This window comes from Pelodiscus sinensis, chromosome 28 (assembly GCF_052426305.1).
Source record: "Pelodiscus sinensis isolate ZL-2025 chromosome 28, ASM5242630v1, whole genome shotgun sequence".
In the NCBI taxonomy this organism is placed as follows: Eukaryota; Metazoa; Chordata; order Testudines; family Trionychidae; genus Pelodiscus; species Pelodiscus sinensis.
In genome coordinates, this window is record NC_143079.1 from 8,229,471 (window position 1) to 8,250,423 (window position 20,953).

A 20,953-nucleotide genomic window follows, 5' to 3' on the forward strand; every position below is an offset into this window, starting at 1 on the left:
CTCACCCCCAGCAGGAGCCACCGGGCAGCCCAGCCCCCCCAGCCCGGCCCCCCTTCCTCCAGATGGAGCCACTGTCAGAGCAGCGCTACTCTCGCTGTTACGGGTGGTCCCAGTAAGCCTGCGCTCCCTGAGTCCCGCTTTCTCACTGCCCCAAGCCTCCCCATCCTTCCCTGCCTTGAGACCACCCCACCTCCCTGTCCCCTGCCCTGACTCCTGACCCGTCCCCCCCCACCATGTGCCAGCAATGCCCCTCTGCCATGTACATCGGCCAAACCGGACAGTATCTACACAGCCGAATAAGAGATCAAGGTAACATACCAAAATCCATGGGAGAACATTTCCATCTCCCTGGACACGTTAACAGACTTGAAAAATTGCCAGCCTCAAGCTAAAAAAATTCCATGCCAGAGTGGGCGGGACTTAGGGATGCACGCACCCTTTACCCCGAGTCCCCCGCACTTCCCAGCCCCCTGCCCCGACTCCTGCACCCCCGAGTCCTCTGCCCCAACTCCTGCACCCCCAACCTCTGCCCTGAGCCCCCACACCTCCCTGTCCTCTGCCCGGACTCCAGTAACCCTGCATGCACATAGCCCCCTACCCTGAAGGACCTGAGCTATGCCAGGTAGGGGGTGGGGTGTGTGTGTGTGTGTGTGTGTGTGTGTGTGTGTGTGTGTGTGTGTGTGTGTGTGTGTATCTGCACACACACACTTTGAGCAAAAGAGATTGCATTTGAAATATTCTGTGGCATAAGCTTGGTTAATTATTTTTTAATCCTATGTGAGGTGAGGAGGGTGGGTAGGGGGGAGAAGCAGAATCTTTAACACTCGCTTTGGGTTTCAGAGTTAGTTAGTCTGTTTCTGCAAAAACCAACTGTGGCACCTTGCAGACTAATAATTGCATTAGAGCACAGAGTTTTGAGAGTTATTTACTCACTCCATCAGATGCACGAAGTGAAAGAAAAAGAAGCCGATAGCAGGGACCCAGAGATGGAATAGTGTGGATGTGGATATACCTAAAGGGGGAAATGACTTATTGTAACGAGAGAACCAGTCTCAATTCTTATTCAATCCCATTCTGACGGTGTCAATTTTGCACACGCATTCCAGCTCAGCAGTTTCATGTTGCGGTCTAGTGTGGAAAAAAATTTTAGCTTGAGGCTGGCAACTTTTCAAGTCTGTTACCATGTCCAGGGAGATGGAAATTTTCTCCCATAGATTTTTGTATGTTACCTTGATGTCTTATTCGGCTGTGTAGATGCTGTCCAGTTTGGCCGATGTACATGGCACAGGATAGCCTAGGTCACATTAGAGGATGAGTCCCTGATGGTATGGCATATGTGGTTAGGTCCTGTGATGGTGTCACTTGTGTACATGTGTGGACGGAGCTGACAACAGAGTTTGTAGCAGGGATTGGTTCTTTGGTTAGTTTTGTTGCTGGTGGGGGGTATTTAGCTGGGGGGGGGAGCTGTCTGTAAGTGAAAATTGGCCTGTCTCCCAAGGACCATGAGAGCAAGGGATGTATGGGTGAGTAAAATGGTACAGGTGTTATTGTCCGCTATGGCAGCAGAGATAAAGTGTGAAGTTGAGCCCATCCCTAGGCAAGTGAATGGAGCTGCAGTGAACAAGAAGTTACTGAAGGTGGAGGTGATGTTTGAAAATGTAGCTATTGTTGAAATGGCACAGGGCCTGATTTGTTCGAAAAAACTTTCTTCTTGTATTGCATCTCCCGATATGTGGGCATGAATAGTGGTAATAGCTAAGCTCCTCTCCAGCACTATTCATTGGTAAATCTCAAAGCACTTAGAAAGGCAGGTCAGTGTTATTAGCCCTGTTTTACAGATGGAAAAACTGAGGCCCAGACAGATTAAGGCCTCAGTTAAGTGTGGTTCTTAGGAGAGTGCCTAACATTAAGCCTGTAAATCATGATTTACTTTCTGTGCTGAAGTGAATAAGGGCTGAAGAGACTGTCTCGGGTCAGTGCCAGAAATAAAACTCATGTCTCTTGACTTCTAGCCCAATGCTTTAGCCACCGAGCTAGGCTACCTCCCAAATTAAGTGACAACCATTCCCGATATGCACTCGCAAATCAGATAGCGTAGTGCTTAAATGCATCAGTTGTCCTGACATTTTGTTACAGTTGTACTATCGTACCTAGGGTTGCCAGATGTTTTCTGAAAAGAAAAAAAAAAAAACCACACAAAACAGCGTGGCCCCTTTAAAAAACGTGTGGTGAGGCTTTTTGGCCCTAACAGGCGGCCAGCAGCCGCCCACCCAGTCGCCTCCCTGTGCGGGGCAGACAGCTCCCCGGTAAGCACTATGGTTGTCAGGCTGCCTCTGTATTGAGCTGGACAGCCCAAGATTTTCACCGTCTGGCCGGGAAAAAATCAGAAAGTACCAGACGTTTTAGGTGTCCGGGATTTTCTGCATTTTTTTACCAGATAGGAAGCAAAAATACCAGACTGTCCGGTTGAATACCGGATACCTGGAAACCCTAATCATACCTACTATTATTTGGATAGAATATCAGGTGGTTTCTTAATTTCTTGGATAGTGTGAGGCAGAGTCTTTCACTGTAGTCAGTGCAGTATGTTGATCTTAATGGATTGTTCACTTTCAGTCCTTTGGGTACGTATCAGGTGGTTTCTTAATTTCTTGGATAGTGTGAGGCAGAGTCTTTCACTGTAGTCAGTGCAGTATGTTGATCTTAATGGATTGTTCACTTTCAGTCCTTTGGAATCAGGTCCCTTCCAAATTCCAGCTCTCACTCTGTATTTTTAAACAGTTAACCAGACTTTATAGTTCACATGTAATATTTGCTGGAGATGGGCTCACTCGGAAATCCAGACTCCACCCCGGTAGAGAAGACGGCCTTAAGCGGGATGCTGTGCTGCCTGGACTCTTGAAGCCTGTTGCTCTTTGAACAGCTTCTTTCTTCTCTGCACTTACTGTACAGCCACTGTCAGCAGAGAGTTGCTTCCCCCCCTTGCGGGTGGAGGGTTCATCCTCCTTGCTGCTCCTTCCTATAAATAATTTTGTTAAGTCTGATTTATGGATGGGCTTTGTTGCAGCTGCGTTGTTACCTCGCCTTGCTTTCCAGCTTGGCTTTACAGCGTGACATCCCCATCAGGCCGAGCTGGCTGGAGAATTACACTGTGCTGTCATTACGCTCTGTGTGCCAAAGCTAGACACAGACAGACCCTGGCAGTGCAGCAAGTGAGGTAGGCAAAGGCATCCCTCATGCAGACCCTTGGATGCTCAGAGCGTGGTTAATGAGGAGGAACCGGTGTTTTGTTTGAACGTAATCCTCCCACGCTCCCCACTATTCTTTTGGAAAAGTTTCTATGAGATCTTGGACTTCTGCCTAGACAGAGACATGAGACAAAGTAATAAAGATGCAATTTTCCGTGCAAGGATCTTAAAGTGCTCAAAGTGGGCTTAAAGCAAACAAACTTGTGGAACTCCTTGCTAGGGGGTGTTGTGAAGACCAGAACTATAACAGGGTTCAAAAAAGGAACTAGATAAATTCATGATAGAAATGTAGCCGTGCTAGTCTGGGGTAGTTGAAGCAAAATGCAGGACAATGTAGCACTTTAAAGACTAACAAGATGGTTTATTAGATGATGAGCTTTCGTGGGCCAGACCCACTTCCTCAGATCAAATAGTGGAAGAAAGTAGTCACAACCATATATACCAAAGGATACAATTAAAAAAATGAACAAATATGAAAAGGACAAATCACATTGCAGAACAGAAGGGGAATGCGGGGGGGTGGGAAGGGGGAGGAAGGAAGGTAAGTGTCTGTGAATTGCTGATATTAAAGGTAGGGAGAGTGGGATGTTTGTGAGTTAATGGTATTACAGGTGATAATTGGGGAAACTGTCTTGGTAATGGGTGAGAAAGTTCAAAGTCTTGTTAAGTCCTTGTTGGTAAGTGTCGAATTTTAACATGAATGACAGTTCAGAGGATTCCCTTTCAAGTGCAGATGTAAAAGGTCTTTGTAGCAGAATGCAGGTGGCTAAGTCATTTAGAGAGTGTCCTTTCTGGTTAAAGTGGCAAGAAACTGTTTTCTCTTTGTGATTAATGCCCACAAAACAGATATCAGACAAGATCACAAAGAGAAAACAGTTTCTTGCCACTTTAACCAGAAAGGACACTCTCTAAATGACTTAGCCACCTGCATTCTGCTACAAAGACCTTTTACATCTGCACTTGAAAGGGAATCCTCTGAACTGTCATTCATGTTAAAATTCGACACTTACCAACAAGGACTTAACAAGACTTTGAACTTTCTCACCCATTACCAAGACAGTTTCCCCAATTATCACCTGTAATACCATTAACTCACAAACATCCCACTCTCCCTACCTTTAATATCAGCAATTCACAGACACTTACCTTCCTTCCTCTCCCTTCCCACCCCCCCGCATCCCCCTTCTGTTCTGCAATGTGATTTGTCCTTTTCATATTTGTTCATTTTTTTAATTGTATCCTTTGGTATATATGGTTGTGACTACTTTCTTCCACTATTTGATCAGAGGAAGTGGGTCTGGCCCACGAAAGCTCATCATCTAATAAACCATCTTGTTAGTCTTTAAAGTGCTACATTGTCCTGCATTTTGCTTAGATAAATTCATGGCGGATAGGTCCATTAATACTTATTAGCAGGGCTCGACAAACTATAGAATCTACTCACCCGTGGCGAGTAGATTTCAGCCGCGCACCCCATTTGCCGGTGACGTGCACGTGCGCAATGCGGCTCTTGTGCAGTGCGGGGCTGGCGAGTGGCTTTCGCCGCCATTTGTCAAGCTCTGTTTATTAGCCAAGATGAGTAGGAATGTTTGTCAGAAGCTGGGAACGGAGGATGATTCCCTGTTCTGTTCATTCCCTCTGGGACTCTTGGCATTGGCCACTGTCAGCAGACAGGATACTGGGCTAAATGGATCTTTCGTCTGACCCAGTCTGGCTGTTCTTATGTTTTTATAAATTAAGTCTCAGAAACCCCTCCCTTCTATTAAAGAGGTCTACATATAGATAAACTGAGGTCCGCAGGGGCTAAGAATCTGTGATTTTTCAGAATTAACGGGCTCCCCGAATTCTTAATTAAAGTCACCGAGCGCTGCGGATGCTCAACACTTTGAAAAAACGGGCCATAAAGCTAGCGTTTCCAAAGGATGTAGCAGCTACATTGCGGGGCCAGATTCTGGGAGCTGCTGCATGCCGAGCACTTTTGAAAATGTGTTCCCGTGTGGTTTGCCGAGGGCCTAAGAGTGACTCCACAACAGAGCGGTGACAAGAACTCAGGAGCCCTGACTCCTGCTCCGAAGCATTAGACCATAGTCCCTTACTAGAACAAGGTCTCCTGGTTTACCTTGTCCTGTAGCTACCCTGCATTTATTCTCCCCTTCTCTTCCTTTTCTAAGGAAACTCTCCAAAGTACTGAACTATTACGTGGGGAATGCAGAGGACTCCAGCAAGACAGAATTGCTGTTCGCTGCCCTGAAAGCCTTGAAGTATCTGTTCCGATTCATCGTCCAGTCACGGATCCTGTACCTGAGGTGAGGCCCTCCAGGCTGGGGTGTCTCAAACGTGGCTGGTGTAGTTGCATGCGGCCACTAGGGGCTTTTTTTTGCACCCACTGGGCTGTGATTGGTGGAGGGGCGGGGCAAAGCAACAGCCTTTCTTGGTGCTGCTAAGTGTACCACCTGGGTATTGGCTGGTAGGGCTGTCAGCACGAGTTGGTTGGGCCATGCCCCCTCTGGAGAAACCATAGTGGAGGAGCAGGCAGGTCGGGCGTTCCCTACCTTCCCATGGGCAGTGCTTTAAGTTTAGGCCATGAGGTGACGGAGCAGCAATCTCTGGCCCCCGGGGCTTTGATCTCCAGCCCTGAGCTCTGGCTGCACAGTGGTGCGGCCCCAAGTCCTGGCCATGTGTCTTTTTGCTCCATCCCCCAGGCCCAGGGCTTCAAGCTCCAACCACCTGTTGCCTCCCCCGGCCATCTACCCACCCAGCCACCTCAACTGGGGCTTGATTGGTTCCTGCTGCCTCCCCTGGCCATCTACCCACCCACCCACCCACCTCATCTGGGGCTTGATTGGTTCCTGCTGCCTCCCCTGGCCATCTACCCACCCAGCCACCTCAACTGGGGCTTGATTGGTTCCTGCTGCCTCCCCTGGCCATCTACCCACCCACCCACCTCATCTGGGGCTTGATTGTTTCCCGGGCTTGCCAGGGCTGAGTTGGTCTATCGTGGAAAAGTATTTGTGTGTGGGTCAATGTCACTTTTCACCACAGCTTTACAAGGTCGCAATAAATACATTGCAATGACTTGGACGTGCGTATGTACATATGGGCTTGTTTTTTCAAAAGTTAATTCAGCATTTCAGGAAAAAGTGTGAGATCCGTCCCCAGTAAAAATTGGTGGCCAAACTCTGAGGCTACCAAGTAATGTATCCTGGAAACGTGCAAACAATCCGCAGCTGATACAAACTGGCCTCGTTCCTGTCAAAGGAGCCAGCTTCTGATGTACCCCGGCAGATGTTCTGAGCTGAGAACTGTTCTGTTGTATCCCCCAGCCAGACAGCCCCTAATTATGGAGAAAAGACCTCGACATCTGTCTCTTATCCGTGACTGTACAGAGGTCTGTGTGGGTGCAAAGAGATATCGATCAGTACAAGGGTAAACAACTTAGAACTCTTTCCTTGGGGGTGAAATTCTTTCTAATCCACTCTGATCTTACATAAGCTGCAAACACCAATGCAAACAAGGAGCCTAAACATGATGATTTATTTTTAAAAACGCTTTCCTTGTTTAAGAGCTTCCTCATTTTAAGGGACTTTTCGGGTATTTCTGCCAGGTTCCAGGATGGCCCAGACGGATCTTAACAAACCGAAGGGAGAATTCTAAATAATCTTTAGTAGTGATAAAGGAATCCCCTTCTCTATTAAACCTGTCAAAGGAAATGTTGGCTAATTTTGGAGGATCCCTGATTTGGCTGCCATTGAGGACCTTGCAGCAGACGTTAAAACGCACAGTCAACAGCTTGAGGTCACTTTGTACAGTGCCTAGCACAGAGGGATCCTGCTCCATCTCTAGAGCTCCTAGCCCTGAAGCTAACACTAGCAGTAATTCCAGCCCCATGTTCGTCACGGGGTCATGTAAGCCGTGGAGTGACCTCCATGACTTTCAGCAACCTCTGTGACTTCTGCAGGGGCCAATGTAGCTGACCCCAGGGTCACCCAAGTTGCTGGTTCCAGGGCCAGCTGTTTAGGCCACCCTGGGGACAGTCACACCATCCAGCGGGAAGGCCTTTGCAGCCAGCCACTCCGGTGGCCCTGCAGCTTCTGCACCAGCTGCTGCTGGAGTGGTCCTACGGCCAGCTGCTCGGGCAGCCCTGGACAGCTAGCTCTGGGGATAGCTGGTGCAGCTGGCCCCCAGGGATGATCCCACTGGTGGTTCCCAGACACCTAGTGCAGTCATAGCCACTAGCAGCCTCTCCTCTCCCCAGCAGCGGCCCCTCTTGAAGCCCCCCTACCTTTAAGAATTAGTCCGTGGTATTAATCCTATAAATCACGGACAAGTCATGGCCCGTGAATTTCTGTGTATTGCCCATGACCCATCCATGACTGGTACTAAAAATACCCATGATTAAATCAGCTCCTTCATTGTCATTAATAGTGTATGTCACAGTTCTAGGCAACGCTGGTTCACTGCTGACTCAACAGTTTCTGGCTGCCAGACATCTCCTCTCTGGGGCAAAGACCTTTGTGTGTCTCCCTACTGATGGGTGTTTTCAGGCTGCATCATTCCTGCTTGTACTGTCACATCCCTCACAAGCCAGACTGCCTAAAAGGGCCATAAGAACATAAGAACAAAGTCTGCACTTTGCTTCCTCTGAGCAGAGTAATGGCCCACAGGTACATGTCACCACACAGCTCTTTCTTCACAAACACCTTTATTCCTAAAGTAGAAACATTGATCAGAAACAGAGAGGTCACCCCAACTCCAGCCTCAGGCCTGGTAGGTGTCAATCCTCCAAATACTCACAAATCCATTTTCCCTGTGGTTATAGTCATTCTTCTGTTCTATCTCTGTGCTGGTTAGGCCTCAATTCTGGGCACCACATTTCAAGAAGGATGTGGAGAAATTGGAGAAGGTCCAGAGAAGAGCAATAAGAATGATTAAAGGTCTAGAGAACATGAGCTATGAAGGAAGGCTGAAAGAACTGGGCTTGTTTAGTTTAGAAAGGAGAAGACTGAGAGGGGACATGATAGCAGTTTTCAGGTATCAAAACGGGTGTCACGAGGAGGAAGGAGAAAATTTGTTCTCCTTGGCCTCTGAGGATAGAACAAGAAGCAATGGGCTTAAACTGCAGCAAGGGAGGTTTAGGTTGGACATTAGGAAAAAGTTTGTCACTGTCAGGATGGTTAAGTATTGGAACAAATTGCCTAGGGAGGTTGTGGGATCTCCATATCTAGAGATATTTAATAGCAGGTTAGATAGATGTCTATCAGGGATGGTCTAGACAGTACTGGGTCCTGCCATGAGGGCAAGGGACTGGATTCGATGACCTCTCGAGGTCCCTTCCAGTTCTAGTGTTCTACGATTCTATAAGTTCATAACTGTCTCAGATCTGGCTCCAGTTAGACAGGTCAGTAGTTCCTTTATATAGCTTAGGTCTTCCTGTCTCTGGGAACAGGTAATCGGCAGACAAATGATGTAGCTTCAGGAGGCAGGGGGGTTGCCTAACCAGAAGTGAGCAAGTGCATTAAACTCTCCCTCAGTATTGCTTAGGAAATCCACTTAAAACGTATTGTTCCAAAAGTCCACTTTTTGTCTGGTATCTTTTCAATATAGTCCACAGCCTCACACCACATCTCCCCCCAGAGAGGTTGTATATAATCGTTGTCCACGATAATCCATAAACTTTGCATTTAGTGTAATGGACTTCAAAAATACTTAAGTTAATAAGGTTATGCAGGAAATTCCCGTCACTCAGACAGTATCTGCCAAGTTGCAATGTGTCTTTCATTGCCTCAAATCGTTCTACATGTGATTCTCTGTTACCATTCAATCTGTTTTCTCCGGTTTGTCTTGCAAAGCGAACATAAAATGAGCTGGATTCCCCTCTGGTTTGAGCATCATCAATAGGATTTGCAAACTCTGCATAAACATCAGAGTTGGTGATTCTTGAAGCCAGAAAGGACCCAGCTTAACTCCGATTCTAGGCTGAGTTTGTCTTTTGTGGCTAGAAAAACAAATCTTTTGGCTGTTAAATTTAACAGATTTAATTTTGAAATCATTGATACAGGTTGAACCTTATTTTCCTTAGTAAAAGAGCACGTTAAGAGGTCGCTCTGGTGGATAAAATGTATTTAAGACGTTGAGGCTGTATTCCTCTTTGCTGTGGCTTGAATTGGTGTGCCTTAGGGATGTTACATATCAGTTAATTGAATAGTCGATTAACCTCATGTATTTTTATTGGTTACTGGACTAGTTTATAGTCCCTGGGGGTGGGGTTGGCAGCCAGTGCCCTCTGTCCCCATCCTCGAGGAGACCCCTGCCACCCCGTGCTGCTGCCTCTGTATCAGACACAGCAGTGTGTGGTGCCAGGCAGGAGCTGGTCCACAAGGGGAGCCAGTTTAAAAACCCAGCTCCTCTTGTGGACTGGCTGCCTGTCACCCTGCGCTGCTGCCTCTGATACAGAGGCAGCAGCATGGGGTAGCAGCAGCTCTTGTCTGGGTTTGGGGGGGGTCTGAGCTCCAGGATTCAGCGTGAGCTAGAATTGAGCTGGGCTACCTTCCCGCCTAGCTCCTAATACCCCCTCTGCGGCTCTGCATTTAAAATGTAGGCCCTAGACCCGGCATGAGCCAGGACTGAGCCGAGCCGGTCTAAAAAAAGGGCAGGGGGGATGCATGTAGTCTATAGAATTAACCAATAAGCTTCTGCTAATCGGTTAATCAACTCCACTATTCCATCCCTGGTGTGCATGTATGACATTCCTGCTCTTTTTCAATTAGGTTTTATGGGCAGGGTGAAGACGGGGATGAGTTTAACAATGCAATCCGAAAGTTGTTTTTCTCCTTCAACATTCTCATGGACCGACCGCTACAGGAGGCTGTCAAGATTAAGGTTGGTCTAAAGCCTGTTTTGAATGGGGGTGGACATTTACAGGCCCCAACGTGTAGCTGGCATTAATCTGAACTGTTTATGTCGCAGTTGTGCAAAGCGTATGCTAAAATCCTGGCATTGAAATGCAGCACCCAGCCAGCCTGTAACCATTTTGTCTGGACCTTGGCCAGCGATGCTGGGGCTTGTGAATGATTCAGGCAGCAGGTGATACGGAAATCCAAGTAAATACAGAGTAGGAAAGTAACGAAATACCAGCAAGCCTTTGCCTTGTTTGAACTTGTTTCCTTTTCGTGTTTGTCTTGTGTGAGTTTTACGTGGGACCTTCTGAATGAGTGCGGAACAGCAAAGCCATGCAATAAAACCTGCTCGCTGCCTTCATTTTTGTAATGCCTCCGGCCAAATGCATTCATTGCTTTCCACTGGAAGGATTGAGTCTAGTTTAAAGAGCCTTCACGTTTGGGTAGCTGATCAGGGAAACTGGTCAGGAAGAACACTGCGGCGGGCGGGGGGGGGGGGGACTGGCCATGTGACCCCCCCCCCATGTGATTCCTCCCTGCACTACCAAAGGAAGGGTTGGACAACACCCCCTCTGCCCCAGGCCCCGCCCTTGCTCTGTCCCTCCCCCCCCCCCAGCCTCTTCTCCTCTGCCCCCCGAGCAATGCGGCCCAGGGGACTAGCAGGCTGGGGCCCCTTGCGCTCACTGGCAGCAGCAGGGGTAGGGAAATGGAGCAATGTGGGTCCAGTCCCCCAGCTGCTGGCTGCGTCCCTCTGCTTCCCACCAGTGAATGTGTGTGTGGGGGGGGAATCTTACCCCTCCCTTGACTGATGCGTCTGGCAGCTCGTGGAGCGGAGCCATGTTGCTCCGCTTCTCCCCCTTGCCTGCTGGTGAGTGCAGGGGCCTGACCACTGCTGCAGGCACCGGGCCCCCCAGAGGCTCTGCCCCCTTCCACCTGCAGCGTTTGAGGGGCACGTGGCCCCTTGCAGCCCCTCACACATCGCCCCCCTCTACAGCTCAGGTGTGGTGAGGGGCTGGACCTTCTGCAGCCTGTAACCTTTTGGGAGGAAATGGGGAGATGGGAAAGGGGGTCACGTCCCCGGGGCCTGATGATTTTAAGGGGCTGCTGAGCTTGGCTGCTGTTACCACAGCCATGGCTAGAGCTCCGGGCCTTTGAAATGGCTGCCGGAGCACCACACAGAGCGCTCTGGGCAGCTCTTGTGGAGTTGGGGCCCCGCTCTGCATGGCTCTGAGGGCTGGGGAAGGAGGCTGTGCTGCAGTCTGAGTGGCGTTGAGGGCTGGCTGCTCCGGCCCTGCCCCTTCTGGGGCGCAGAGCCAGCCTCCCCCCCACATACCCTGCCCAGGGCCTGCGGAGGCCGTCGGCTTCCCTGGATATGGCATGCCTTACACAGCCCTTCCCACGCACGTGGCTGGCTCGCTCATGCTGCTCCTCCTCGCGCTGGTCTCGACATGCTGCTCTGAAGAGAGCTGCAGCCTAGCCTAGGGCCTGTGATTCTTATGGGGGTAAGAGGGAAGTTGGGGTGGAGTCCAAACTCCTCCCGGCCATATAAGGGCTGGCTACAGTCCAGTCTAAAGCGTTTAAACAAGAGCGAAAGTCCCAAACCATTGTTGTAAGCTTGTGGCTCGGCTAATGCTGCAAGGAGAAGGGCTTTATTTTTAACCAGTTGAGATACTGTGAAAAAGGTTTCACACCTCTCTGCCTGCCTCCGCAAGGCCTTCTGATTGTTTTGCTGGTTTAATGAGTCCGTGGGCTTCCTCGTCCCTGCTTCAGCAGTGTGTTTACTGGTGCAGCTCCCTTTCCACTCTGACCTGCAGAGGTGCAGATGCTGAGGCTTCGAGTCGCTCACAAACCAGCTCGCCACAGAGGCCTGCAGCTTTGCTCTTGACTGAACCAGATCCTGCCTCTGCTGATGAGAGCATCTTCCGGTGATGTTGAGCAGCAAACGCTCAGGCTTGTACCCTAGTATGACGAATGGATTAATCTCACCCAGCCTCCTTTTTCTCCTGCAGGGTGCAGCGTTAAAATACTTACCAAGCATCATCAATGATCTCAAATTGGTATTTGATCCGGTTGAACTCAGGTGATTGTGTTACGTGTGTTTGTTTTCTAAATCTACTTACCGTGCATCTTTTGGGGGAGTGTTGGAAATTGCCCTACAGCATGCCGCTGCAGTAATTAATTGTGGCAAGCTACGTGAATTTATTTGGGCATTTTCCTCTGAAGCGTTTAGAGGAAGCCGCATCATGGTCTTAGCCAGGCATGTCCAAAGTCCGGCCCGCGGGCCAATTGCGGCCCGTGTTCCGGTTTAATACGGCCCCACAGGTAATTTGGCAATATCTATCTTTTATGGCCCCCAACGAATCCATATGTATTGAGATGAATACATTGTAAAATCTTAGTTAATGTCAGTTGGTCTAAATCAGTTATAAATATATTTGGACACAACATGTATACTTGGTGTTATGTTCCTGTTCATATTTTTTGAACTTAAAAGTTGACAGACAACCTTTATTACCAATAATATGTAATGTACTTTACAATGTTCCTGACATATTTCAGCTTCCAGGATTTTTTTTTCATCTGGCCTTCAGATATGAAAGGCAGAGTGATTTAACACCTGTTTAGATTTGTCATCCATGTGACGAAATGAAAAGTATGCCGTTTGCAATAAACTTTGCATAAAATAGTTAATTTGAATTTAATTTTAATGGTTCAAAGAATGTCAGGCAAAATGGTCGGCCCTCACGCATGTTCACTTCATCAAATCTGGCCCTCTTTGAAAAAAGTTTGGACACCCCTGGTCTTAGCGCTGCAGTCCAAAGGAATTAGTGTTTCAACTGAATTTTCCTGAGTTCCTTCCGATTGGAAATTCAAGGATGCAAAGCCCTTGGATGATTAGATCTTGGGCTGCCATGACCCCATGCCTTACAAAAGCCAGAGTGGCAGGATACATACAATTTATTCATGCCCAGAACTTAAAATGTGAATAGCTTTCCCTGTCTTCAGCCGGGAATCTTATTTCAGATGGAAATAACTGGAGATAACAGTCTCAGAGGGGTAGCCATGTTAGACTGTAACTTTGAAAACAAGACGTTACAGGTGTCCTGTGGCACCTTCGAGACAAACAAAAAATTTATAGTATCATATACAGTAGTATGAGCTTTTGTGGGCAAAGCCCATTTCTTCACATGAGCTTGAGCAGAGAAAAATAATAGCGAGAGGGTGCCAAATATACGTGGACTCTAATTCGCTCTGGGAGTAAAATGAGTGATTTAATAGGTAGCAGGTTTTAAACAAATAAAAGGAAGTATGTCTTCATGTGAGAGACAGTCAACCTGTGGAACTCCTTGCCAGAGGATTTTGTGAAGGCCAGGACTTTAACAGGGTTCAAAAAAGAGCTAGATAAATTCATCAATGGCTATTAGCCAGGATGGGCAGGGATAGTGGTCCTAACCTTTGTTTGTTAGAGGCTGGGAATGGGTAAAAGGGGAGGGATCTGTTCCCTCTCTCTGGAGCACCTGGCATTGGCCATTGTCAGCAGACAGGATGCTGGGCTAGATGGACCTTTGGTCTGACCCAGTCTGCCCGTTCTTATGTTCTCCCTTGAAATGGGAGGTATTTAGGGAGGTGATGGAAATGGTCACGTGCCCATGACTCATTGGGCTGGCATTAAGGCACGTCAGTTTCATAACTAAAGGCACAGCAGGGAACAATTAGCCAGAACCCTGTCTGGCCATCCGCCCTAACCTGATGGATCAAGCACCCATGGTGCAGTGGGGTGAACGGGAAGTGGCCTTGCAGTGTGAGACTTCAATGCCAAACCTTCTGGATTGGAGTCAAGCATGTAACCCCCAGCCACTGCTGCACCTCGTTGTTATCTTGCAGCCTGGCAAAATTCTGTTTGCTCAGGGCGATTTCATTTCATTTTTATTTCTGAGCAGGGTAAGGAAGGGCGAAGAGATTCCAAGCCTGGGCTGGTGAATTTTCATGGCAGCTTGTCACATGAGGGTAATTAGCTGTCAGGTAGCACCCTGCTGATTCTGGTCGCCGTTCAGTTTCTTGAAAGTTCTTTAATAAGCTTCCTGAAGCCCATATGGTGTGGAGCTTCCTACTGGTTTACCTTGAGGCTGTTCTCAGCACAATGTCATGGCTGCTTGAGCTGGGGCCATGCAAAGTATTACGTGGAGTGATGCCAAAAGCAGCTTCCGGGTGAAAATACAGATCATCTTTCCCTCTTGTGCTTTGCATTCTAGTGTCCTCTTCAGCAAATTTATCCAGAGCATCCCTGACAACCAGTTAGTTCGGCAGAAACTCAACTGCATGACCAAGATAGTGGACAGTGATCTGTTCAAACAATCCGGTGAGTCGCCCCTTGAGATCTCCAACGACTGCAGGAAATGCACCTTCTCAAACAAATACTTGCCTGTAAAGTTCACGTCTCTCTCTTAAATTTCTCCCTCAAATCCCTCCTTCAAATTCTCCTTTGCTGTGATGCCTGCAAAAAAACCTGGCAACAACGAGGTGATTGGTGTGCTTTGGGCACTACCTGTAGGCCGACCAGTGCTGTCTCATTGGGGATGGGGTGGAGGGAGTACTTAGATCAGGGGTGGGCAATAATTTTTTTTTTAAGGGGGGCCACTTCAGAAATTTTTGAAGTGGCCCTGGGCCACACGGGATGGGGCAGGGCCAGGATACTTCCTTATCCACAGACCATGATTGGTCTGGCAGTGGGGGAGCGTGTGAAGTCTTCTCTCCCTCCCGCCCACCCAAAAAAAGGTTCCCTCTAGGCGCCCATGCCTCTGGCTGCAGGAGGAGGCTTGGGGGCAGGGGGAGCATGCAAAGACTCTTCCCACCCTGCCAGGAACATGTGGTGCTTCTCAGTGCCACATGCTTCTGGCAAGGCAGAGAAAACTGTGTGTGCTTCCCCTTGCCCCCAGACCTTGATTGGCTTGTGGGTGGTGGAGCACCAGGGCTTCTGCGGGCCAGTTCAACCCACTTGGCGAGCCGGATTCAGCTCATGGAGGCCCTTTTGCCCAACCCTGACTCAGACTCAGGGATCAACTTTATGTTCGGTTTGTGCAGCCCTGGGCACACGGGGATTCTGGTCTGTGGCTGAAGTTTTTAAGCCAGCGATGGGCAACCAAGATTAGTGAGTGGGCCACATAAGTAGGCCTCCTTCATCTCAGTGGGCTGCATGATTGCCAGGAGTGGGCAGCTCATGGCCCATTATACACTCACCTGCAGCCCACACACCATCTGCCCCTTCCCCCACGCCTCGTGCACTGGAGCCCTGCATTTCCTACTCCTCCCCCTCGCTCTCAGCACTTACAGAGCTCCATGAATCCGCTGATTTGCCTTCCGTCCCTGCTCCTCCCTTTCCCTCTAACAGCTTGCACAGCCACGAACAGCTGTTTCCCTAAGTCTAGCAAAGAGCGGCAGCTAGAAGGTGGTGAGATAATGCATCGCTTACATTGGGCACATGGAGTCAATCCCTAAGAGCATCACGAAGGACCATGTACCATAACTCCGTGCTTCTGTATGTCACAAAGAGTACTGTGTTTTCTCCAGGACTGCAGAACACAGATGCAAATACAGGATGAACCTCTCAACTCTGGCACTCTCTGCTCCAGTAACATCTGTGGCCTGCCATGATCGGTCCTGCTTTGGTTGGGATTGGTCCTGCTTTGGCAGGGGTTGGACTTGATGACCTCCTGAGGTCTCTTCCAGCCCTAGGATTCTATGATTTTTAGTTAGCCGGAAGTCCTCTTACCGTGGGTGTGACCAAGTTTCCCACAGTTCCATAAAGTTTATGTACAGCCACCAGTCCTGGCTCTCAGGGTACGTCTAAACTACATGGCTCCGTCGACGGAGCCACGTAGATTTGTTGTTTTCGCAAAGTCAAATGAAGCCGCGATTTAAATGATCGCGGCTTCATTTAAATTTACATGGCTGCCGCGCTGAGCCGACAAACAGCTGATCAGCTGTTTGTCCGCTCAGCGCGCTAGTCTGGACGTTCCCCCTGTCGACATCAAAGCCCTTTGTCGGCAGCCCCGGTAAACCTCATTCCACGAGGAATAACGGGGCTGCCGACAAAGGGCTTTGATGTCGACAGGGGAGCGTCCAGACTAGCGCGCTGAGCCGACAAACAGCTGATCAGCTGTTTGTCGGCTCAGCGCGGCAGCCGTGTAAATTTAAATGAAGCCGTGATCATTTAAATCGTGGCTTCATTTGACTTTGCCTATGTGTCTAATCTACATGCCTCTGCCGACAGAGGCATGTAGTCTAGACACAGCCTCAGTGTTTTGTGCTGTTATTTAGCTCTGATTTAGCCCTTACTGTCTTCTAAGAGCCCAGCAAGCAATGGAAGTGTTGGTCATGCTTCTAGAGAATACTGACTTCCCATCATTTGCCAGATTCTCTGGTTCAGCACCGGTAAGGTCCCAAGGGTGCCAGACTAGAGGGTTCAACCTGTACCAGAGTTCCTAGAACGGCAAAAATATGTCTACACATTCCCAGAAAGGCAGCAATTAAGTAACAAGCAGCTCTGAAAATTGGGCTCCTTATTACGGATGCAAATACGAATTTAGGTGGCTGATTTTAGACACCCACATTCGAATATTGAGGCTTTCACCTCTCTCTCTATGGCTATGTCTACACTGGCCAGTCTTGCACAAGAACATATGCAAATGACTTGCGGTGATGAATATCGCCGCATCTCATTTGCATACTTAATGAACTGTCTATACTGCTCCTCCTTGTGCAAAAAACCCCTCTTGCGCAGGAGCCGTTCTGTTGCTTATTTTCAGGCAGAACAGCTCTTGCACAAGAGGGAGTTTTTATGCAAGAAGGAGCAGCGTAGACTGATCCTTCTTGCGCAAAGGCCTCTTGCGCAAAATGGTGGCTCATTAATTATGCATATGAGGTACGGCAATATTTATTGCTGCGCCTCATTTGCATATGTTCTTGTGCAAAACTGGCCAGTGTAGCTGTAGCCTTTCAGTTTCCAAGTCTGCAAAATGAGGACAGTAATGTTGACTCTTCTTTGCAAAGCACTTTGAGAGCTACAGATGAAAAGCCCCAGGCATGTGCTAGGTGTTACTAGCATATGTGTGATTGCAGCCAGTAGAGATTTTAATTTATCCCAAAGGAGACTCTGCGTCTGTAATTAACGCTACTGACTTCTAGTCATGCCAGGTTTGATCCATGCTGCATAGCTTCCAGGTTAGCTGGTGACTGCTGTGTTCAGCTACCATTTGTTATGAACGTCATATCTGATTGAGGCGCTTATCTGGCCCCTATTCCCAGAGTAGAGAGGAACACCTCACAATCTAGAACGTGTTGATCCTCACAACATCCGTGTGAATTAGAGAAGTGCTATTATCCCCATTTTACAGATGGGAAACTGAGGCAGAGGGAGAGGCAAAAATGTCAAAAGTGCCTAAATCCCATTTTCTAAAGTGACTTAGGAGCAGATAGATATCTAGACATCCTGCCTGCTTCGGTGCTTTTGAAAATCCCACTAAGTTCCTATTCGCGTCTTTAGTTGCCTATACAAGTACTAAATACTATTATTAAATACCTATGAGAAATTGGGCCCTAAATCGCTTTGGAAAAGGAGATGTAGTCTCCTAAATGCCAGTGTCACTTTGGAAGTTTTCCCCATAGACCCTTTTTAAGGTCATGCAGGAAGTCAAACAAGACAGGAAATCAACCTGGGGCTGGCGGGGGGGGGGGGGGGGAATGGGAATGGTTCAAGTCCTATGTTAGTGCCCTGAAGAGAAATCTCTCTAACTAGCAAAGAGCAGCAGCTAGAAGGTGGTGAGATAATGGATCCCTTACGTTGGGCACATTGGCTATGTCTACACTGGCGGCTCCTTGGCGCCAGAAATATGCAAATGAGGCTACACATGGAATATCGCCAAGCATCATTTGCATACCTAATGAGCCGCCATTTTGCAGAAGAGGCTCTTGCGCCCGAAGGAGCTGTCTACGCTGCCCCTTCTTGCGCACGAAAATCCCTCTTGCGCAATGCCGTTATTCCTGAAAATAATCAGCGTCGCGGCATGGCGCAAGAGGGTTTTCCTTGTGCAAGAAGGGGCAGTGTAGACAGCTCCTTCTGGCGCAAGAGCCTCTTCTGCAAAAATGGTGGCTCATTAGGTATGCAAATGAGGCTTGGCAATATTCTATGCTTAGCCTCATTTGCATATTTCTGGCGCAAGGAGTAGTGTAGACCTAGCCTTTGAGTCCCTACTAAGGACCATGCTGTTGTCTGCCTATTCGCTCCACTTTCACGTGATTTTAATTGTGACTGAGTCAGCCTGAGGCGCAAGGTTTACTAGTTGCGGTCATTTACAAGAAGATCATTCTTGGACCACCGTGAGGCATTGTTCGGTGTCTTCTTTTCTCAGAATGCAGGGACGCGCTCCTGCCTCTCGTAATAGATCAGCTAAGTGGCCAGCTGGATGACAACTCAAACAAACCTGACCACGAGGCCTGTGCTCAACTCCTTAGCAACATTCTAGAAGTGCTCAATCGGAAGGATGTGGTAAGTGTTGTCCTGGCTGGGGTGGTCGCCCTGGGGGAGGTCAGAGGAGGAACAAAGCCCTCTTCAGTGCACCTCGCCGAACCAATTATTGCAGAGTCAACGAGGCCAGAAGTTTGCGGAAGCGTTTCTTTAGGGGGCGTGAGACGTTAGGTCCGATTTATCTTTAATTAGACGCAATCGAAAGTGGAGCCAAGATGTTCTAGGACAGGCCGGGGTCAGATCATCCCCAGAGAGGTGATCTGCTGATGCAGCACTTATAGGGGATATAAAAGAAGGGAGCACACGTTAGAGCTGCCTTCGTGCGGCTCTAACTTGCTCTGGGAGCCGATCTAGGTCCAGCACAGGGAAGATGAGCCTGCAGTGAATCCCTGTGCTGGGCCCTGCGCTGGTGCAGAGATTCATTCCTCCCCTTCTCCGAGTCTAAAACTATTTAAGTGAGTTTTTGTTGGGCAAAGTCTCCTTGTCCAGCGGTCCTCTGACAATCACGGTCAGCCTGGCCCTTCCCGACAACAAATCTCTCTGCAGAATAGGCCATGCGGAGCTTAAGCTAAAGCCCATGCTTGTTTCATCTCTTCAGGGGCCCACGGCTGTTCACATCCAGATGATCATGGAGCGCCTGCTGAGGCGGATAAACCGGACGGTGATTGGGATGAGCAGACAGTCTCCGCATATCGTGAGACCCTTTGCTTGCTTCTGTTCTGACACTTTGGCAGGCTGGAGCCTTCCCTTACCGTGTTTCCTGTCACTGGGTGGTATCTGTGGGGAGTGATGGGAAGGTCCCCCCAGTCCTATTAAAATTGGGTCTTGGTGGCAGAAGTGGGATACAGAACCTTCCTTTGCTAAGGCACCATTTTTAATCAAGTCTGGACAATAGGGCCTGCAAGGCCTTACTGCCTGCTGACTCTTCAGTGTGTCATACGTGCAGTGTGTCTGGGTCGCCGTACATTTTCTAACAGTCCGGCAGCCACATTGTAGAAGCACTAATTAATCTGGGTCCCACATGCTGAAGTATCCCCACCCCAATAGCTGTCCTTCCCAAGTCTGGGGAGAAATAGGTTGGTGAAAAAACAGGAGGTTTGCACTGCTGTGGCTAGCACTCCGAGCCATCCCTTGGATGCGGAGAATTGGGGTGACAACCCTGGGCCCTGTGTTTTGGGGGGGCCCCCACAGAGAGCTGAGAGAGGTGAGTGAGCAGAATAAGGAGGTGAATGGGGGGGCGGTGAGTGGCAGGCAGGCAAGCAGGAGGGGGTTAGAGGTGGGTGCTAAACACCCATCGGTATCCCCCTACCAGAACCTCCCTTCCACCCTAGTGCCTGCCTCATGTCAGATGTTTTGCAGCATCTGGAAGCACTGGGGCAGGGAAGGAAGAGGAGCGAGGGTCCCTCGGGGGAGGGGGGAAGCTGGGCAGGAAGAGGCATTGGGAGGGGTAAATAGAAGGAAGGTGGGGTCTTGGGGGAAGGAGTGGAGTGGGGGCGAGGCCTGGGTGCAGGAGCGCCCCCTTGCGCATTAGAAACACAGCGCCTATGTCCGAGGCCTCGCCGCTTCCTTGAGACGGTCTTGCCTGCACTATACTTGGTCTGGGGTGGAAAGAGAACTGTCAATCTAGCATGAAAATCACTTCACAGGAAGAGGTTTGATATTGGCAAATGGTTTCCATCGAATGTGTTTATCGATCAAGCCTTTGAGGGTGCAGTTTAACATTGACGTAGGAGACTTCGGCTTTTCAAACTTAAATGTTGGCATTTCAGCAGAACTCCCCCTAGTGATCAGCCACGAAGGGAAAACATTCCTCTCCGAGGAAGAGCCTTTCGTGTCATTTACCAAACTGCCAGGGTCTCCGTAGCTCAGCGTGTAAAAGCTGCTACTTGCATTTATAGGAACCAGCGTGATTTCATTTCAGTTTCTTACTGGGAACATTTTTTTATGAATTCCAGTCCTAGAAGGGATAAAAACTGTCCCACCTCCTTTCCTCAGGCTTAAATCCTATGAGGAGTGATTTCCAGATGAATCCGTAGGTATTAGCCCGCTGCTATCCAAGAAGCGCTGCAGATGTTATTGATCTTGGGAGTGAAAAACAATCACATGACAAGACATTAGTACGTGCATTGTCAGGCCCCAAGTTAGCAAAATACTGAGATGGGTGCCAGACTTAGAGGACGTACGTGGTCCTTTTGAAATCAAGACTATTCATGTGACTAAAATTAGACACTGTGCTGAACTGGGGCTTTAGTGCAGAAAGATAATTTACCAACTGCTTTTTTGGT

At 48.8% G+C, this 20,953-nt stretch overlaps 1 protein-coding gene across 2 annotated transcripts in view; it reads left to right on the forward strand.

The window, feature by feature from the left end:
- The window catches only part of DOCK5 (dedicator of cytokinesis 5), a 187,269-nt gene that overhangs the window by 104,251 nt on the left and 62,065 nt on the right, over positions 1-20,953 (forward strand). For both annotated transcript variants that reach the window (XM_075910678.2, XM_006114193.5), the window contains 6 exons: positions 5,420-5,554; positions 10,016-10,127; positions 12,154-12,224; positions 14,398-14,504; positions 18,553-18,689; positions 19,267-19,362. In XM_075910678.2, the coding sequence (XP_075766793.1) occupies positions 5,420-5,554; positions 10,016-10,127; positions 12,154-12,224; positions 14,398-14,504; positions 18,553-18,689; positions 19,267-19,362 (658 nt within the window). The remainder of the gene's footprint in view (positions 1-5,419; positions 5,555-10,015; positions 10,128-12,153; positions 12,225-14,397; positions 14,505-18,552; positions 18,690-19,266; positions 19,363-20,953) is intronic.